The 18,329-nt window shown below is 37.4% G+C and overlaps 1 protein-coding gene across 3 annotated transcripts in view; it reads left to right on the top strand.

The window, feature by feature from the left end:
* ARHGEF38 (Rho guanine nucleotide exchange factor 38) overlaps nt 1-18,329 on the top strand; it is a 135,550-nt gene that overhangs the window by 94,772 nt on the left and 22,449 nt on the right. For all 3 annotated transcript variants that reach the window (XM_021101708.1, XM_003482463.4, XM_021101709.1), the window contains 3 exons: nt 1,095-1,112; nt 12,614-12,813; nt 13,806-13,939. In XM_021101708.1, coding sequence (XP_020957367.1) covers nt 1,095-1,112; nt 12,614-12,813; nt 13,806-13,939 — 352 coding nt within the window. The remainder of the gene's footprint in view (nt 1-1,094; nt 1,113-12,613; nt 12,814-13,805; nt 13,940-18,329) is intronic.

The raw sequence follows: 18,329 nt of genomic DNA, 5'->3' as shown, positions 1-18,329 counted from the left end.
AATATATAGTGTATAGAAAGTGACAAAGCATTTTGGAGAGAAATAAAGCAGGGAATGAGGATAAAGCGAGTACAGTGGGTGGAGTTCCTATCGTGGTGCAGCTAGAACAAATCCGACTAGGAACCATGAGGTTGTGGGTTCCATCCCTGGCCTCGCTCAGTGGGTTAAGGATCCGGCTTTGCCACGAGCTGTGGTGTAGGTCACAGACATGGCTTGGATCCCAAGTTGCTGTGGCTTTAGTGTAGGCTGGTGGCAACAGCTCTGATTGGACCCCTAGCCTGGGAACTTCCAGGTGCAGTGGGTACGGTCCCAGAAACACAAAAGACAAAAAAAAAAGAAGCAGGGTACAATGTTTAAAAGGTGGTCATCGAAGGCTTGATTGGGAAGAGGCATTTGAGCAAAGACCTGAAGGAGCTAAAGAGGAGAAACCCATACAAATAAATACCTGGAGGCAGAGCAGGCAGGCAAGTGTCAGGACCTTGAGGCAGGAGCCTGCCTGCAGGTTTTGAAAAGAGCAAGGAGGCCTGTGTGGTTGCCCCAGATGGGGAGTAGCTGAAAAGTAGCAAATGAGGTAGAGAAGAGGATGGAGGAGAGGCAGATCATCCCTCTAGTTTGGCTCGAGCACAACGGAAGCCACAAAAACTAGCAATGCCCAGTGAAAGATTTTGTGGGCATCACCTCATTGAACAGGTGAATTATTTATAATCTGCTTAACAGAGCACTTGATAGTAGTTTTCTACGAGTCAATTACACTTTCCTTTGTAAACTTGTAATCTCAGTTTCTCCTGTTACTGTGGTTAATAGATTCTTTTCATAATATAAACAAAATTTGACATTTAAATCCATTTTCAAATGATCAAAATTGACTAATTCTAACATGGGAATTAACAGTTCTTAACTTCATATAAAGTGGAAACAAATAGACAAAAATAAAGCTTCAGGGTCATGATTATAAAATACCGAACCAATTCTATAGAACACTCATGAAAGTGATATTATTTTATGTAATTAAAATTTAGAACTTTTATATTGTTTGCTTATTCCCTAAATACCTGGATTTACATGAACTTACTTTTTCCCCCCTTCTTTTACAGGAAAATATACATGCAAGAGTAAGTACTTTTATTTAAATAATATCAAATGTAAAAATCATGGGGAAAAGCTGTTGACTATTTCCATGCAAATTAGAATTTTTAGTTTTTATATTCACGTTTACTACTTTTAATAAATGAGTCAAGATTTCAAAGACATTTACCCTAGACCTTGTTGGCGCGTTTATTTCCAATTTGTCTGAGATGATCGTACGTATTAAATTATTATTACATGTACCTTATTAAACTTTTTAGAAGAACCTTGGGGTATAGTTTACTTAAACCACAAGCTTGTTGGTGCCAGGAACTCTTTGGGAACTGTTCATCACACATATGTTTAGAAACCTTAATATGTCCAAAAATGCTTCTTCCTAAAAACAGCATTAAAGATTCTCAGATTAACACCATAATGTTTTTGATGGTTACATAGATTAATGTAGAAAAGATTCTTTATGCATTGGAGCCAAATATTTGATTCTGTCTCATTTGGGCTCTGATTTACAAAAAAAAGAATTATGCACACATACATAGCATGAAAAAGAAACGTTTCATTTCTTTAATAAATAATTTGTCACTAGGACAATGTAGAAATATCTTATAAAAGCAACATACACATACACACAGTTTGCAAGATGTTTACTCGTATAGAAGAAAAGCACGTCGAACCTAATACTGGAAAGATCATGACTTAAATATGAACTCAAATTTACCAGGACTTAAAAAGCACGTTTGCCTTAGCATGGTCAGGAACTGAGATCCTGAGTTCCTAGTCTGTTTGTGTATTTGCTTCTGTGTGTGTGTCTGTGTCTGTGTGTGTATTTTAAACCCCTGAAACTTTACATCAAAAAATACAAAATTTCCAAAATAAAAACCGTATTAATTTAAGCTCTAAGTATCTGCTATTCATGCTATGGTAATCAGGTACCATATAGGAGACCTGTAGACTAAGGCTTTATACCTCAGCCAAGCTGAGAAGTCAGTTTTTGTTTTTGTTTGTTTGTTTTTGTCTCTTTAAGGCCACACCTGAGGCATATGGAAATTCCCAGGGATGGAATCGGAGCTATAGCTGCCGACCTATGCCACAGCCACAGCAATACCAGATCTGAGCCGTGTCTGCAACCTACACTCACAGCAATGCCAGATCCTTAACACACTGAGCCAGGCTAGGGATCGAACCCACATCCTCCTAGCTACTAGTCAGGTTCATTATCACTGAGCCATGATGGGAATTCCAAGAAGTTAGTTTTGGACATTCCAAAAAAGCGCCCAGTTCTCTCACTTTTCTTTTGAAAGGAAAAAGAGATCCAATAGTATAAACAGATATGAGTAGATTTGTTCAAGATCATTTGCATTTGAAGAGGAACATAACAGAAGAGGGCCTTTTGGTCCTTTTACACACCAGAGCCTTCCTGGCTTCTGTGACTGTTCATGGAGTTGGAGGATGGGCCATCACTGTCTCATTAGACAGCCCCTGGCTCTGTGCTTAGGACTGGGGATTCATAGCTGAGTAATGAGGATGAGCTTCATATACTCCAAATTCTACTTAGATTTCATTTCCTAGAGCTTAGGTTTTTATAACCAAAGACAGAGAGAGAGAGATTGTTTCAGAGAAGGAAAGTGAGCAATTCTTTTACTACATTAGCATGAAAGGCTCCTATATGCAAAATACTTTAACCAAACAGTATATCATATTGAAATGCTCGCTTAAGAAAGTGCACTAGCTTTTGTGGCAGTCCTGCTGTGTGAGAGCTTGCAGGCTGTGGATGTCCCCTCTAGCCTATTCTATACGTCAAGAACTCAAAAGAGGGAGAGAAATCACAGCGTGGGCCGGGTGAACATCAAAGCCACGTTTGCCATGAGTTATTTTCCTTCCTGTTTCTCTTCTTCGGGTCAGGAGGCACACATGCTGCTACATAAAAGGGTAAAAGGCAATGTCAAGAGCTATGTAATTGCTGGACTCCTTAGCAGCTGAGGCCAAGAATGTCACAGCCAAGAGGCATGCATTTACGAGATGTGTGTTTAAAATGGTTTCAAAAAAAAAAAAAAAATCTCTTACGGAAACTGAAAATTGTCTTTTCCCCCACAATCTATATTTTAAAAATACAAAGATATTTATAACTTCTAAAACATCTACTTTGAATTATCATCTTATGCAAACATCAAAGATGGTACTAAAGTGACAAGAATCATAGAATCTCCCCTAAAAAAGCACCTGATTCAAGTCCCATGTTCTAAAGAAGGAAAAACATACCTACTCTAAATTTAATGACCACCAGAAATGCACTGTTTTATCTTCATTATTTATACTTTTCTTTTCTTTTTTTCTTTGGGCTGCACCTGTGGTATATGGAAGTTCCCAGGATAGGGGTTAAATCAGAGCTACAGCCACCAGCCTACACCACAGCTATAGCAACATGGGCTCCAACCTGTGACTGCAACCTACACCACAGCTCACTGCAACGCTGGATCCTTAACCCACTGAGTGAGGCCAGGGATCAAACCCACATCCTCATGGATACTAGTTGGGTTCATTACAGCTGAGCCATGAAGGGAATTCCTTCACTATTTACACTTTTCTTTATGTGTTCTCCGTCTGACCAGCTATTCCCACCTTTGGATCTCAGGCTTTTAATCCATCTCAAAATGCTCTACGTTATTTTTCAGTTTTTTGTTTTTTCAAATCATTGAAGGAACACTGAAAAATATAGAAAACCAAAATAAAGATAGTAAAGACAGTTAGTAATCATTTTCCAGAGTGAACTATTTGAACATTACATGAGTCCTCACTTCCCTGCGATTTTTATCTCTACATAGGTACATATTGACTAAAACAGGACAGCTATATATTTGCTGAATGTCAGCTTCCTACCTCTTCATCAATACATCATGGACATCTTTCTGTGACAGTGAATATAAATCCACATTGCTTTATGGCTGCATGATAGTCTATCTGATGTATATGCCATGATTTAGTTTACCAAACCCTTACAGATATTTGAATTGTGTCTATCTTGCAAAGAACACTTTATGTGTTCATTCTTATATGTGATCTTTGTGCAATGATTTGATTATTTTCTTAGGATGACTTTCTACAAGTGGAATTGCTAGACCAAAGGGCTTTTGATACTTATTGCTAGAAAATTTAAGAAAAGTTGAACTAATATGTAGTCCCACTACCATATATGAGTTGTCCATTTATCTACTACTTGCTAGCACTGGGAACAATTACTGTTTGAATCTTTACAACTTTTGGCAATGTAATAGGCCAAAAATCGTGTTGTATTGTTTTAGTTTCCACTAAAAATAATCTCGAGCGTGTTCACGTATGTTTGACCATTTGCATCTCATCTCTAATGAATTATCTTTTTTTATTGATTATTCATGTTTCTTGAGATGCTTCTTCTAATTCACAATGGTTCTTTAATTAGCAAATGTATTGTCCTTTATCTTATGTACTATAAACATTTTTCCAGCTTATCATTTGATTTTAACATAGTGTATAGCTGCTTCTGTTCTTGTTAAATGTTAAAATGGATTTATCACCTTTTCCTACTGTGGCTTTTGGATTTTATGTCTTGCTTAGAAAATACAAGTTTGTTTTTAAACTGTAATCCCATGTTTTCCTCAAGATCTTGTATAGTTTCATTTTTAACATTGAAATCTTTGGTCTATTCAGAAATTATTCAGGTGTAAATAATCCATTTTTAGTATATTTTCTTTATGGCTCCCACAGTACCTGATATTGAATAGTTCCCTTTTTTCCCACTGAGTGGGTATGTCGTAAGTACTTAATTTCCATATGTAATTGTATTTATTTCTTGATTTTTCTATTTTGTGCTAATCATTTGTCCATATATGTACCCATCCCAACCTGCTTTCAGTTTTGCAGCTTCATATTTTAATATCAGGTATAATTCATCTCAGCTCAGTACTCTTCAGAATTTTCTTGAATGTTCTCACATACTTCTTTCTTTAAAATCTTTCTCTTTTGTTAAAACTATATCAACCCATGATTTAAAAAACCAAATAGTTTTACAGGACTTAAAAAAAATCGTGGCCCCTCTTATACCTGCCCCTAAATGCTCTTCATCAGAACACAAGCATTTTTACTACCGTTTAGCTGTTTTGGTATTTATCTTTATCACTCTAAAAACATGTTCCATTTTTCTTTTTTAGATATGTGTATTGACTTCCCTTTGTAGAAGACAAGAAATTGTCTTTCCTATCTGATCTGCACACACACCCTTCCATCTCTCCATTCTATGTATTTACATTGTAATCTGGATTAGAGCAATAATCAGTGTTTGAGTTATTATACCTCAGTAAATTTCTTTTCAGAGCTAAACCTTGGAATAAACTTTGATTACTTGTTTTTCTGAGAGTAAACTATTGCTTTAAATCATTTTTTCTTAGTTTTCTTTGTACTAATCACTCATGCCAAACTCTCAGCCAGTCATCCTCAAGACAATCAGATGAATTTTATTATTAATTTCAATAATTATTTGAAAAAAAGCCTCTCCCAGAGCCTTCAGACCTACTGGGTTTGGACTAGTGACACCGGGCATAACTGCCTTTTAGGAACTCCCTCCCATCATCTGGAGTTTCTCTTTGCCTCCTTCCTGTTTTTAGTAGACAACGTCCTTCAATAGTTTCCTCTCTTCGTTGAAGAATCCTTGAAAGGAATTCCTGTTGTGGCTCTGCAGTAATGAACCCGACTATTATCCATGAGGATGCAGGTTCAATCCCTGGCCTCGCTCAGTAGGTTAAGGATCTGCTGTTGCCACAAGCTGTGGTGTAGGTTGCAGATGCAGCTCAAATCCCATGTTGCCTTAGCTGTGGCATAGGCTGGCAGCTGAAGCTCCGATTCAACCCCTAGCTCAGGAACGTCCATGTGCCACGGGTGTGGCCCTAAAAAAGGTGCATGGAAAGTAAAATTTTAAGACTTTTATATCCCAAAGATCTTCATTTCATCCTTACACTTGATTTACATAATTTGATTTGGTATAGAATTCTAAGTTGAAAATCATTCATCAGATCATCTTCCTAATATAAAGGTAATTCCTTGTTTCAGATTTTTCAGTGTTGCTACAAGAAATCTAAAGGTTTTTCTGATTCCTTTTGTTTGTACCTGTTTAGTTTACCTTTTTCTAGGAATGATAGGAGACTTTTCTCTTTTTCCCCAAAAGTCTGATGTTTCATGAATTCCAAGGTGTGAGTCCATTTCATCCATTGTGCTGTGTACCCAACGAGTTCGTTCAACCAGCCAATTCATGTTCTTTCCTTGAATTATTTCACTGATGATTTTCTCCCCATATGTGTTCTGTTCTCTCTTTCTGAGACTCATTATTTCTATATTGGACCTCCTAGACTGGCCCTCTAATTTTCTTGTATTTTTCTTCCATTTTTTTATCCCTTTATATTTTTTGCTCTCTGGAAAGTTTCTGAACATTTTCTCCAACACTTGTGAGTTTTTATTTCTGCTATTATTCTTTTAATGTCCAAGAGCCCTTTCTTGGTCCATCAAATGATCTCTGTTATTTGTATAGTGCCCTAAGGATTAAGCTGTTTCTTAAATAGTCTTTCAACAAGTCCTTCTTATTTTAATCCCTGCTCCCCTCTCTCTTCACTTTCATAGGTTCTCAAGGACTCTAATTAATGAATCCTTGGAGGAGTGATTAAATCATTGCTTCTCCACATTATTTGTTCTTTAAGGTCTGCTATATCAATTACTCTTCATTCCTCTCCTTTACATCTTCTAAACCTTGTTACTAGTTTTACATTTATTTTCAAAGCTATTTGTGGGGTGATGGTAGGGGATGTCCACAGCATGTGGAAGCTCCTAGGCCAGGGATTGAACCTGTGTCACAGCAGTGACCCAGGCCACAGAAGTGACAACACCAGATCCTAATCTGCTGTGCCACAAGGGAACTCCTGAAAGCTATCTTTAAGTTATGACAAATATTGTTTATTATTTGTGTAGCAATATACAGTTTCTTCTAAAATTGACCTAAGATGTTTTAAAATGAGAGTAAGCTCAAAAAAATCAGTAGTAGTTCAGATGGTTTTTAGCTTCTGTAAAATAAATGTTAAATTTAGGATACTGTGTCCATAAAATAGAGGAGATTCAAAGTAATGTAATCAATAGTTACATGATTCATTTTCTCTTCTCTCATTTTCTCCAATTTTTTTTCTGCTGTCATTCATAGTTTTATGTTGTTTAAATATCATTTTACTTTTCATTGAACAACTGTTTTCCTTTATTTGACATGGAGTTCTTTATTGCAAAACTGGATGCTGCTAAAACAAAGGCAGCTGTGTTTACTTCATTTTGTAACAGTCCCAATATTAATTTGTAATGAGATTAGTGTAGTTACTTTTTAGTACTAAATATTTGCCAAAGTATTCATGATAAGACAGAGGAATATGAAACAGAATTGCAAATAATAATTACCTTAGTTTTCAGCACAATTGTATGGAGAATTGATACAGACTTGGTTACTTTCTATAGGGTGGCATGTGATAGCTGGTCGCTTGGCTGGGCTGGGTTACATCCCACATAAGACTCTGCTTCACACAGTTGGCAGAACTCAGTCTTATTGGGAGGGATTAGATGAGGTGAGTTGGGTGGCATGAATGCCTGGAGTGTCATTATCTAGTAGCACATCCTCTATCTCCCTCAAAACTGCTCCTCTGTGTGATGCAGATATCAGAATATCATTGCTCATCACTTGGGCAACTGTCCAAAGTGCACATCTAAAGACAAAAGCATCGGGGAGATTTCTTACTTTTGAGAAAGGATTTTAAAAATATTTGCATTTGTGATGCTTTTAAGAGAAAGAGTCATCATTTATAGTTGTTATTATTGTCATTTGTAACCCAAAAGGTAGAGAATAGAACTTCGATGGCAAAAAGTGATACAAAAGGAAGTAATGAAAGGATTTGGACACAACTGAAGAGTCTATGTTGATTTTTTGGAGGGTGGGGGTCGGGGGGGACAGAATGTGATAAGCGAGAAAGGAGGGTAGCTCAGAGATACAAGTACATCCTTCAATATATCTGGGGATTCACTTTTTTGTATTTTAAAAATTTAATTGTAATATCAACTATACTTCAACAAAGTTTTTTAAAAGTATAACTGAGTCAGTTTGCTATACAGCAGAAATTAATACATTTGAAATCAACTATATGTCAATAAATTTTTATTTTATTTTGATTTTAAATGATTTTTTTTCCATTATAGCTGATTTACAGTGCTCTGTCAATTTTCTGCTGTACAGCATGGTGACCCAGTAACACATATATGTATACATTCTTTTTTCTCACATTATCATGCTCCATCATAAGTGACTAGATATAGTTCCCAATGCTATACACCAGGATCTATACTTGAATAAATTTTTAAAAGTAGAAAAACTTAAAAATATGTCTACAATGGGCTACACTGATAAACTATGTTAGTAAACGAGTTTTGTTTGAGTTGTTTGATTCTATCTATACTTTGATGGCATTTTTGGTGATTTTTAGAAGATTAAAATAACCAGTGTTAATAGTAAAAAGAAAACTCATTAGAAATTCTGATCATATTCATTTGGATAATATATTTCTTCTGGTAAAGTTAATACCTTCTATTAATTTTTGATTCAAGTAATTATTTCTATTTAAATGGCTACAATGTTGTATTGTTCCAGAATTTCTGTTTAAGATATATAAGGATGTTGCCTTCATATTCAAAAGTTCTGCTGCTGATATACCATCAGTTAGAAAATATCTTTTGCTATTATTTTTAAGTTATCATAATAGATTTGCATTTTCCCCCATGCACTTCACCTAGTCCTTTGGAAACATCTCGCTCTCCCTCTCTCCCTTGTCTCCTTACCTCCCTTCTTTTTTTTTTTTTCTTCCCCCATCTTTTTAGGGATGCACCCATGGCATATGAAATTTCCAGGCTAGGGGTCGAATCGGAGTTGTAGCCACAGCCACAAATCCAGATCCAAGCTGTGCCTACGATCTACATACACCACAGCTCACAGTGACGCCAGATCCTTAACCCTGAGGATTAAGGGATCAAAGCTGTGTCCTCATGGATACTAGTCAGATTCATTTCTGCTAAGCCATGATGGGAACTCCCTTACCTCCCTTCTTCCCTTCCTTAGTAGATTTGGTGCAGATGAATAGAAAGTACAAGATAAATTGCATTAAAGCAAATCTTTACTTCCTTGAAAATCTTTAATACTTATTTTGGTTTTCCTTAAACAAAAGGTTGCCTTTTGGTATGCTTCAGTCTTTGCCTCTATTACAGTAGGATCATTTTCTCAGCATGTGAATAAAATTCCTCAGTCATTTATTCAGGACCAATATGCATTTTGTGGAGGAAAAGTTCAATATAAAGTAATATCACATTACAGAAAATCTGAGAAATCAATCACTTAAATCTTTAAATATTCACTGGGAGAATACTAGATGTCATGCTGGAGAAATAGTGGTGACAGAAAAATTGAACGTAACTGGTAAATAGAGAACAAGATGATTCCAGATAGTGATAAATTTATAATGAAAATAAAATGGGGACATGTGACAGAGACTAACTGGTATGTATGCATGCATGCACACGTGTGTGTGTGCATGTGTGTGCTTACATGTGATAATCAAAGTTCCTTAGCTTCTCACTTATGAAATGAGGATTTCTAGTAGATGGTCTCCAGGGTGCCTTCAGATCTTTTCTAGTGATGCAACTTCTCTAATTTCGTTCAGTGTTTTTTAGCTCCATTTCACGATTTCAGTTATATGGTCTGTTATAGACCCATACTAGTACTTGAAAAATAATAATTGAAGAATGAAAAATCCATTCAAGATTTAAAAACAGTGTCTGCATTCTCTATCTTTTTTTATTAGAGTATAATCGATTTACAGTGTTGTACCAATTTCTGCTATTTAGCAAAGTGACCCAGCTATATATATATATATAGAGAGAGAGAGAGAGAGATTTTTCTCGTATTTTCTTCCATCATGTTCTATCTCAAGAGACTGGACATAGTTCCCAGTGCTGTATATCAGGACCTCATTGCTTATGCATTCTAAATATAATAGTTAGCATCTACTGACCCTAAACTCCCAGTCCATCCCACTCCTTCAGCCCTCTCCCTTGGCAATCACAAGTCTGTTTTCTGTCTGATTCTGTTTCTGTTTTGTAGAAAGGTTCATTTGTGCCATAATTTTAGATTCCACATATAAGTGATAGCAACTTGTATTTGTCTTTCTCTTTCTGATTTACATCACTTAGTATGAAATTCTCTCATTGCATCCATTTTGCTGCCAATGGCATTATTTCATTATTTTTATGGCTGAGTAGTATTCCATTTTATATATGTACATCTTCTTAATCTATTCATCTGTTGACGGATATTTAGGTTGTTTCAATGTCTTGGCTATCGTGAATAGTGCTACTATGAACATACAGGCACATGTTATCTTTTTGAATTACAGTTTTGTCTGGATATATGCCTAGGAGTGGGTCATATGGTAGTTCTGTATTTAGTTTTCTGAGGAAACACCATACTGATTTCCATAGTGGTTGTACCAATTTACATTCCCATCAATAGTGTAGGAGGTTTCCCTTTTCTCCACACTCTCCAGCATTTGTTATTTGAAGACTTATCAATGATGGCCATTCTGACCAGTGTGAGGTGGTACCTCACTGTAGTTTTGATTTGCATTTCTGTAGTAATGAGTGATGTTGAACATCTTTTCATGTGCCTACTGGCCATCCCTAGAGATTTAATGTGATCCCCATCAAATTACCTATGACATTTTTCACAGAACTAGAATGGATAATCCGAGAATTTATTGGAACCATCGAAGACCCACAATTCCCAAAGCAATTTTAAGGAAAAAAAGAAACAAATCAGAAAGCATAACTCTCCCTGGCTTCAGACAATGTTACAAAGCTACAGTCATTAAGACAGTGTGGTACTGGTACCAAAACAGACCATGGGTTCAATATGGGCCAATCAAACAGAATAGAGAACACAGAAATAAACCCAGACACCTACAGTCAATCAATCTTCAACAAAGGATACAAGAATACAAAAAAGGAAAAACACAGTCTCTTCAGCAAGTGGTGCTGGCAAAACTGGACAGCTGCACGTAAATCAACGAAACTAGAACATACCCTCACACCATGCACAAAAACAAACTCAAAATGGCTTAAGGACTTAAACAGCAGAAAAGACATCATCAAACCCCTAGAAGAGATCACAGGCTAAACATTCTCTGACATCAACCATACAAATGTTTTAGGTCAGTCTCCCAAGGCAATAGAAAAAAACAGAAATAAACCAATGGGACCTAATCAAACTAACAAGCTTTCACACACCAAAGGAAACCATTAAAAAAAGAAAGAAAAAACAACCTATGGCATGGGAGAAAATGGTTACAAATGATGCAACCAATAAGGGCTTAATCTCCAAAATATACAAACAGCTCATACAACTCAACAACAACAAAACAAACAACCCAATTAAAAAATGGGCAGAAGACCTAACAGACATTTCTCCAAGAAGAGAGGCATTCTTTATCTTCTAAATAAAAACCTAAAGGAAAACAAATGAGTGTTATCTGTCCACTGGAGAGGAGTCAGGGCACAATTTCCATCCTTGTTCCATTTACAGTGTCTCTTTATTTGCCTCTTTGCATGGAAAGTTTTTTAGAAACCACTGCTTTCTGGCTGAGAAATGAATACAGTGGGTTGGACAATGGCATGACCAACCATGCAGCTTTTCCTTTTCCTATGACCTGCTTGGCCATTTGGAATGACTCTAGTCTCACCTCAGAACCTCCTAAAGGAAGAGCCAGGGGCGAATGCTCATTTTGTGTAGCCATTTGAAGATCTGCAGGCTAAGAGTTCCACTTGGAAAGTCATGGAAAGTCATCGTGTAATAGCAATGATTAGTGACAGTGATGGTATTAATGATATTTAGAGAAATGTTACATTTATTTATAAATCTCTTTTGGGGACTGGGGTAGAACCTCTGAAACATTAAAAATTCAACTTCCCAATTTGGTAGAAGAAAGAGGACAAATCATCTATTTTAATTATTTAATAATGAATTTATTCTCTTCACTTAGCAATCACAAAAATACCATGAGTAGAATGCATTTTTCTTGGTTGTCATGGAAAAATGCAGTCTGAAATTTTTTCCCACTATTATTATAAAGCCTGTTATTAAAAAAAAAAAAAACAACTAGGTGGAACATGGATGGAAATCATGCTTTGAGTCCTTTTAGGTAGAAAAATAGACTCATTTGTTTTCTCTTAAATTTTGTTTAGTAGAAGGATCTTTTGGCCTTGCTTCTTTCTGGCATCCACTGCCTGTGCTTTCATTTAGAAATTAAACATAGCCAAATGCGGGCGGGGGAGAGAGTGAAAAGCAATTTCAGGACCAATCATTCAAAAAATCACAGAAATAAAAAGGAGTTAATAAGACCGGTGTTTGTGAAACTAATATTATTTATCCCTATTGCAGGGGCAAACCGAACTTACTGGACATGGGCTCTTTGATGATCAAACCAATTCAGCGTGTGATGAAGTATCCCCTATTACTGTGTGAACTCAGGAATTCCACCCCTCCCTCTCACCCAGACTTCAAAGCACTGGAGGATGCCTTTGCTGCAGTGAAAGACATTAACATCAACATTAATGAACTTAAAAGACGGAAAGATTTAGGCAAGAGGCAATATGATGAATTGGGGGTTTTCTGGGTTGGGGTATTCTGTTTCTGTTTCAGAGAATCAGAATGCCTAAGTAGTTACAGCAGTTGCAGTGAGCATGATCATTTGACATCTGGAATTAGATGCTAGGGAAGCCAGAGCAGTTTTGCCTTGCCAGATAGATTCGAGATCATGAGGCACACAAATTGACAAATTTTATTGAACGGCCTCATACTCAACATCTTTTGACCATGGTGTGTCTGGTGACATACTGTGGGCTGAAGATATCCATAGCTTATGATCCTCCTGTTGCTGGGGTTATGTGTGGTAGGAAGGAGGTAGCTGGGAGCACTGAAAAGCTAGATCTGCAAAGCGTTGGAGAGAAGGGCAGATTCAGGTGCGAGGGAGCCCAGCTAATATAACAGGCCATTTGGTTTGGGAACACAAACCGATAATTGCTCCACTGAAGGGAGCAAGTATATTTCTTTCTTAAATGAACAAATCATTGTTAACTATTTGTTAGCTAACATGGAAACTTCACCTCTAAAGTGGAATGTAGATTTCATAACAGGAGACACAATTACTTGGCTCCTATCATCCTGGATGTAGTCATGCCTTGGGGTAGATCAATGAGTCCTCTATTACCTTAGAAGAAAGTCTACAGGTGTAATGAATTCATTGAGTAATAAAAAAACAAAAACAACAAAAAAAAGAAAGAGCCCCCACCCCCACCCCCAGTATTAGGGATTCCTTTAATGTGGTAGATAAATGAAACTTGGGCTACGAGGAGCTCATGCCCAGGACAGCTGAGTTTCCGAAAGTCAGTGGGGTGGGTGGCTGGCACTATGACTGGGCAGTGGGGCTGGAGCACACTGCATCTGCAGCAGAGAGCTGAAAGTCATATAGATTGTTATTTTAAATGTAAGTATTAATATTGAATACTTTGGATGAAATATACACTTTCTATGACGTATATGTTAGATATGTTCTTGCTTTCTTCTGTTTCAGTTCTAAAATATAAGAAGAATGATGAGGATGAATCACTTAAAGATAAATTATCTAAACTAAATATTCATTCAATTAGCAAGAAATCAAAAAGAGTGACGAATCATCTCAAGATTCTGACCAGAGGAGAATCACAGGTAATTTTTCTTGTTAGGCCACATACATTTTTCCTGGGGAAGACAAATGCTGATATTTTTGTGAGGTTTTGTTTTATCATTATCAGAGCTGTTTCTCAATCAAGATAATTGCCCAATGCTGTTTCTGTCCCCCCCCTTTTTCTAAGTTTTATTGCAGTATAGTTGATTTATAGGGTTGTGATAATTTCTGCTATACAACAAAGTGATTCAGTTAGACATGTACACACACCCATTCTCTTTCAGATTCTTTTCCATGTAGATTATCATAGAATATTGGGTAGAGTTCTGTGTGCTATACAGCATCTCTTTATTTCTTTCTCTCCCTTTGGGGGGATATGGAATGGAGGTGGTTCTGACACTATCTTCTCTATAGTGCTTCCTTTGAGGAAGAAGACAAAGGAGAGATAAGGACAGTAGGCAGGGCTCAACAAGGAATGCCCCAGGAGTCCTGACACTCACCATCAACTAGCATATAATCTCACCCTTCTTTCATCCCTGTCTTATTCGTGCTTTTTAAAAGCCTCATTTCCTTTAGGTCCCCTGATGTTCATCTTATATTTATTTAACCTATAAAAAGAGTGTTGAGGAGCATACCTTGGTGTGATTTTTCCTGTTTGCCCTCCCCCAGCCCCAGCTGCACATTGTTACGGGTAATGTTTGGTGTCAGTTGTTTAGCGTGGCTTAAACCACTTTCATCTCAATCCCTAATAAACAATGAATAGATTAGCAAAATTTCCCAAACTTTAACGTGATAAGAATTACTTGAGAAGGCGTTCCTGTTGTGGTTCAGTGGGTTAAGAATCTGACAAGCATCCAGGAGGATGAAGGTTTGATCCCTGGCCTCACTCAGTGGCTTAAAGGATCAGCATTGTCATGAGGTGCGGTGTAGGTCACAGACGTGGCTCTGATCTGGTGTTGCTATGGCTTGAGGTAGGTAGACGGCTCCACCTCCAATGTGACCCCTAGCCTGGGAACTTCCATATGCCGCAGTTGTGGCCACAAAAAGGAAAAGGAAGAAAAAAGAATTACCTGAGGAGCTTGCTTAAAGACAGATTCTAGGGTTCACTTGTTTCAAGGCTGCAAACTAGAAGTCTGTATCTTACAAGGACCCCAGGTTTTTTAAGCTGACTATCCTGGAAGTAAGTGATCAATGGAACACACTTTGAGAATCACAAGATAGAATGGTCATGGCCAGAAGTGATAATACAGTGAGCTTCTAACCAAAAGTAGGCAGACCTGTTCTTGAGATATTATCTAGTATTTTCTTCCCCCCACCTCATGTGCCTGATTTCATTCTTTATTCTACAGCATCTCTAATAAAGGTTTTTAGTTTGAACTAGAGGCTACTGGTTTGGCTCTTGTTTTTGATGGCTCTTCCTTTCTATCTCAGTCTTTGGCTGCTGTGGTCTTTTTTTCTTTTAAGTCTTTGAAACTTTTAAACCGCTACGCTAAAAGTGGTCTCTTCCTCCTTGGAATGCTTAAAGCATTTACTGAATGCATCTCAATTTTGGTACAGTTAATATTTGCAGGAGTCAGCACAGAAATTAAGAGCAAAGTCCTTCAAGTCATTCTGATCTAGGTTTGAACCTCACTTCTGCCTATTCTCTTTAGATATGTAATTTAAATGTAACCATTTGTAAACTGGGGATTATAGTAAAACCTAACAAAGGAAAGAGCTGTGAGGATTAAGTGAGATGATGCAGATAAAGTACTTTAAAAATAAATAATAGAAAGAAGAGAATAAAAGAAGAAAGTACTTACAGTGTGTAAGCATTCAACATATAGACTATCATCATATTATTAGTTTATATTGAATAAATTATTTACCTTTCAATGTGCAGCCTTCTCACTTCCCACATGGATAAAAACTTTATGCGTGATGCTTCAATGATGTCTTTCACTTTCTGTATTTAATGATGTTTTAACATCTTTAAAAAGCTTGCAGGCCAATGAAAGACGCCCCTTGTAGGGCAAGCCTGTTCTTAGAGCTAGTAAAGATCAGCTGGGATCACTTATTTCATTTGCAAACCAACCAATCCTAAGTCTATAGCCCCAAATACCTCCTTTTCTAATTCTCACACATGAAGCCAATATTGCTCTACCTTAAATGACCCCAGGACCAGGTACCAGGCAACTAGAGACCATCTCTATAGCCCAAATCCTACTGGAATTATTCACACTGGCTAGTCTTAAACTTTTACTCTGCCCCAGCTGTTTCTATGGGGTTTCTGACAGAAACTCCACTAAAGACTCTGGCCTTGACGTCCCCCTGGCTCCTTTCTGCCAAATAACCAAAACTTAGTGGTTCCCCTGTGTCCTGCATGGCATACAGTGACCCCCTTTCTAGATCCTGAGAGTTTACTCATAGTAAACTCCTTCCAAGTCTTGTTCTCTCTTCCTCCTTGGCTGCACTGAGCTCTTACCATGCTCTGTCCAATATGGACACTCTCAGAACACATTGCTTGCATCATTCTTGTACTTACTTCTCGATATTCTTCTAGGGGCCCCTGGGTCCACTGCGCAGAACAGGTAACTCCCCTCCTCTCAACGTGCAACTATAACATGGGAAGCTTGGGCCATTTATGGTGTGAGGTCATAGATCAGGAAAAGGAAAATCCAGACATTTCAATTAAAGACAACAGTAACAAAACTGAATTGAGAATTCACTTGAAGAAGAGACTGTGGCCTCCATGGGCATGTGTAAATGTAGCATAAACAATTCTCCCCTACTCTTTGGGATGTTGCTTCTGACTCAAGACACTTCTATGGAGGAACAATAGGAAGATCTTGATTCTGGGCAGGCTCTTATGGAAGCCATTACAGTCTTTAATATATTTATCATCAGCTTCTGATATTTTTCAATTGTGGACTAAAAGTGAATTGTAGTTAAAGTCGCCTGAAGGGATATTAATTAGATTTTTCTGCTTAATCTTTTGAGCGGATGTCCTGTCAGCAATGAAGCATTTCACTGTTAATCAAAAAATCAGCTGCATAGGCTGGACTGTAGAAAAGATAAATCTCGAATCAGTCAATTTTGCACTTGTCAGCAGCCCAAGTGAAATATTTGGTGGAGTTAGGGTATAAAACTATTACCCAAGAGGAAGATTCTATTCCATTCATCACACAAATATTGAACTCTCACGTGCCCGTCATTGTTAGAGATTGCAAATGCAAAGAGGTTCTAATTTCAGACAGCTTGGGCTTGAACTCTGGTCCTAATTATTAACATGGGTGAGTTTCTTTAACTTCTCATATTTGTTAGGGTAAAGGCCAAGCCTCTGTCACAAGAGATTCCAAAACATACCAGCCTAAGTCAGATAGTCATTTACTTTTCTCCCTTATAATAGTCCACATGGGCTGTGGTGCACAAGAGCCTTCAGGAACCCAGTTCTCCCCAATTTTTCACTGTGCTGTTCCCAAACATATTGTCTTTATCTGCCTCGTTGAAGGTAGGTCACTGCCATGTCTTCATTCAAAGACCCAAGGCCAATGGTATAATGGTAAGATTCAGAAAGGAAACATATTCCTTTTGTTCACACCCTATTTGCTCACACCCAGTGACAAGGGCAGAATCGGCAGGAAGGGCATCTGGGAAGAGTGGTCTCAAGTGGGGCAGCTGTGTGTCCAACTAGAGGTGCAGGTTCTCTTGGTGGAAGGTCAATAGCAGGAATATTCATAATCTCTGCCACACCTCAGGGAGCCTTTGTTCTTTGTCTCTAAAATGAGATACATAGTAGCATCTACCCTGTAGGGTTGTATAAGAATTAAAAGGAGAAAATGGAAGACAGGTTTTAGCACAAGTGTCTGGAACATGGTGTTTAACAAATGTTAACAATTATTATTAAGAAAAAATACTTCATCTCCAATGTTTTCAATCCACAAATGGAAAGAGTGGTATAAATCATTAAGTAGTATTGTGAGAACACAATTAATTTTCTGGAAGGGAATGAATAGGAATTAGAAGGAGGATTTGTAAAGGCATGACAGTTGAGCAAGTCCTAAAAAAACAGGCAGAATTTGACAAGGCAGGAAAGGGATGGCAGCATATTCCAGCAAAATAAAGCAGCATGAGAAGGCTTAGCAATACAGAAGCACAACTAGACTGTATTTCTCATAGTGAGGTCCTTCTAATGAACCTCTTACATTAGAATCTTTTGGGTTCCAGTCAAGGTGTACAGAGTAACATAGCTGGTGATGGGTCCATGAAAACTGCATTTAAAAAATCTGCCCCAGAATGGATAAGCAATGAGGTCCTACTATATAGCACAGGAAGTATATCTAGTCTCTTGGGATAGACTGTGATGGAAGATAATATAAGAAAGGGAATGTGTGTGTGTATATATATATAACTGGGTTGCTTTGCTGTACAGCAGAAATTGGCACAACATTG

The sequence above is a fragment of the Sus scrofa genome, chromosome 8, assembly GCF_000003025.6.
Source record: "Sus scrofa isolate TJ Tabasco breed Duroc chromosome 8, Sscrofa11.1, whole genome shotgun sequence".
NCBI lineage: Eukaryota > Metazoa > Chordata > Mammalia > Artiodactyla > Suidae > Sus > Sus scrofa.
This window is presented reverse-complemented; position numbering and strand designations above follow the sequence as displayed.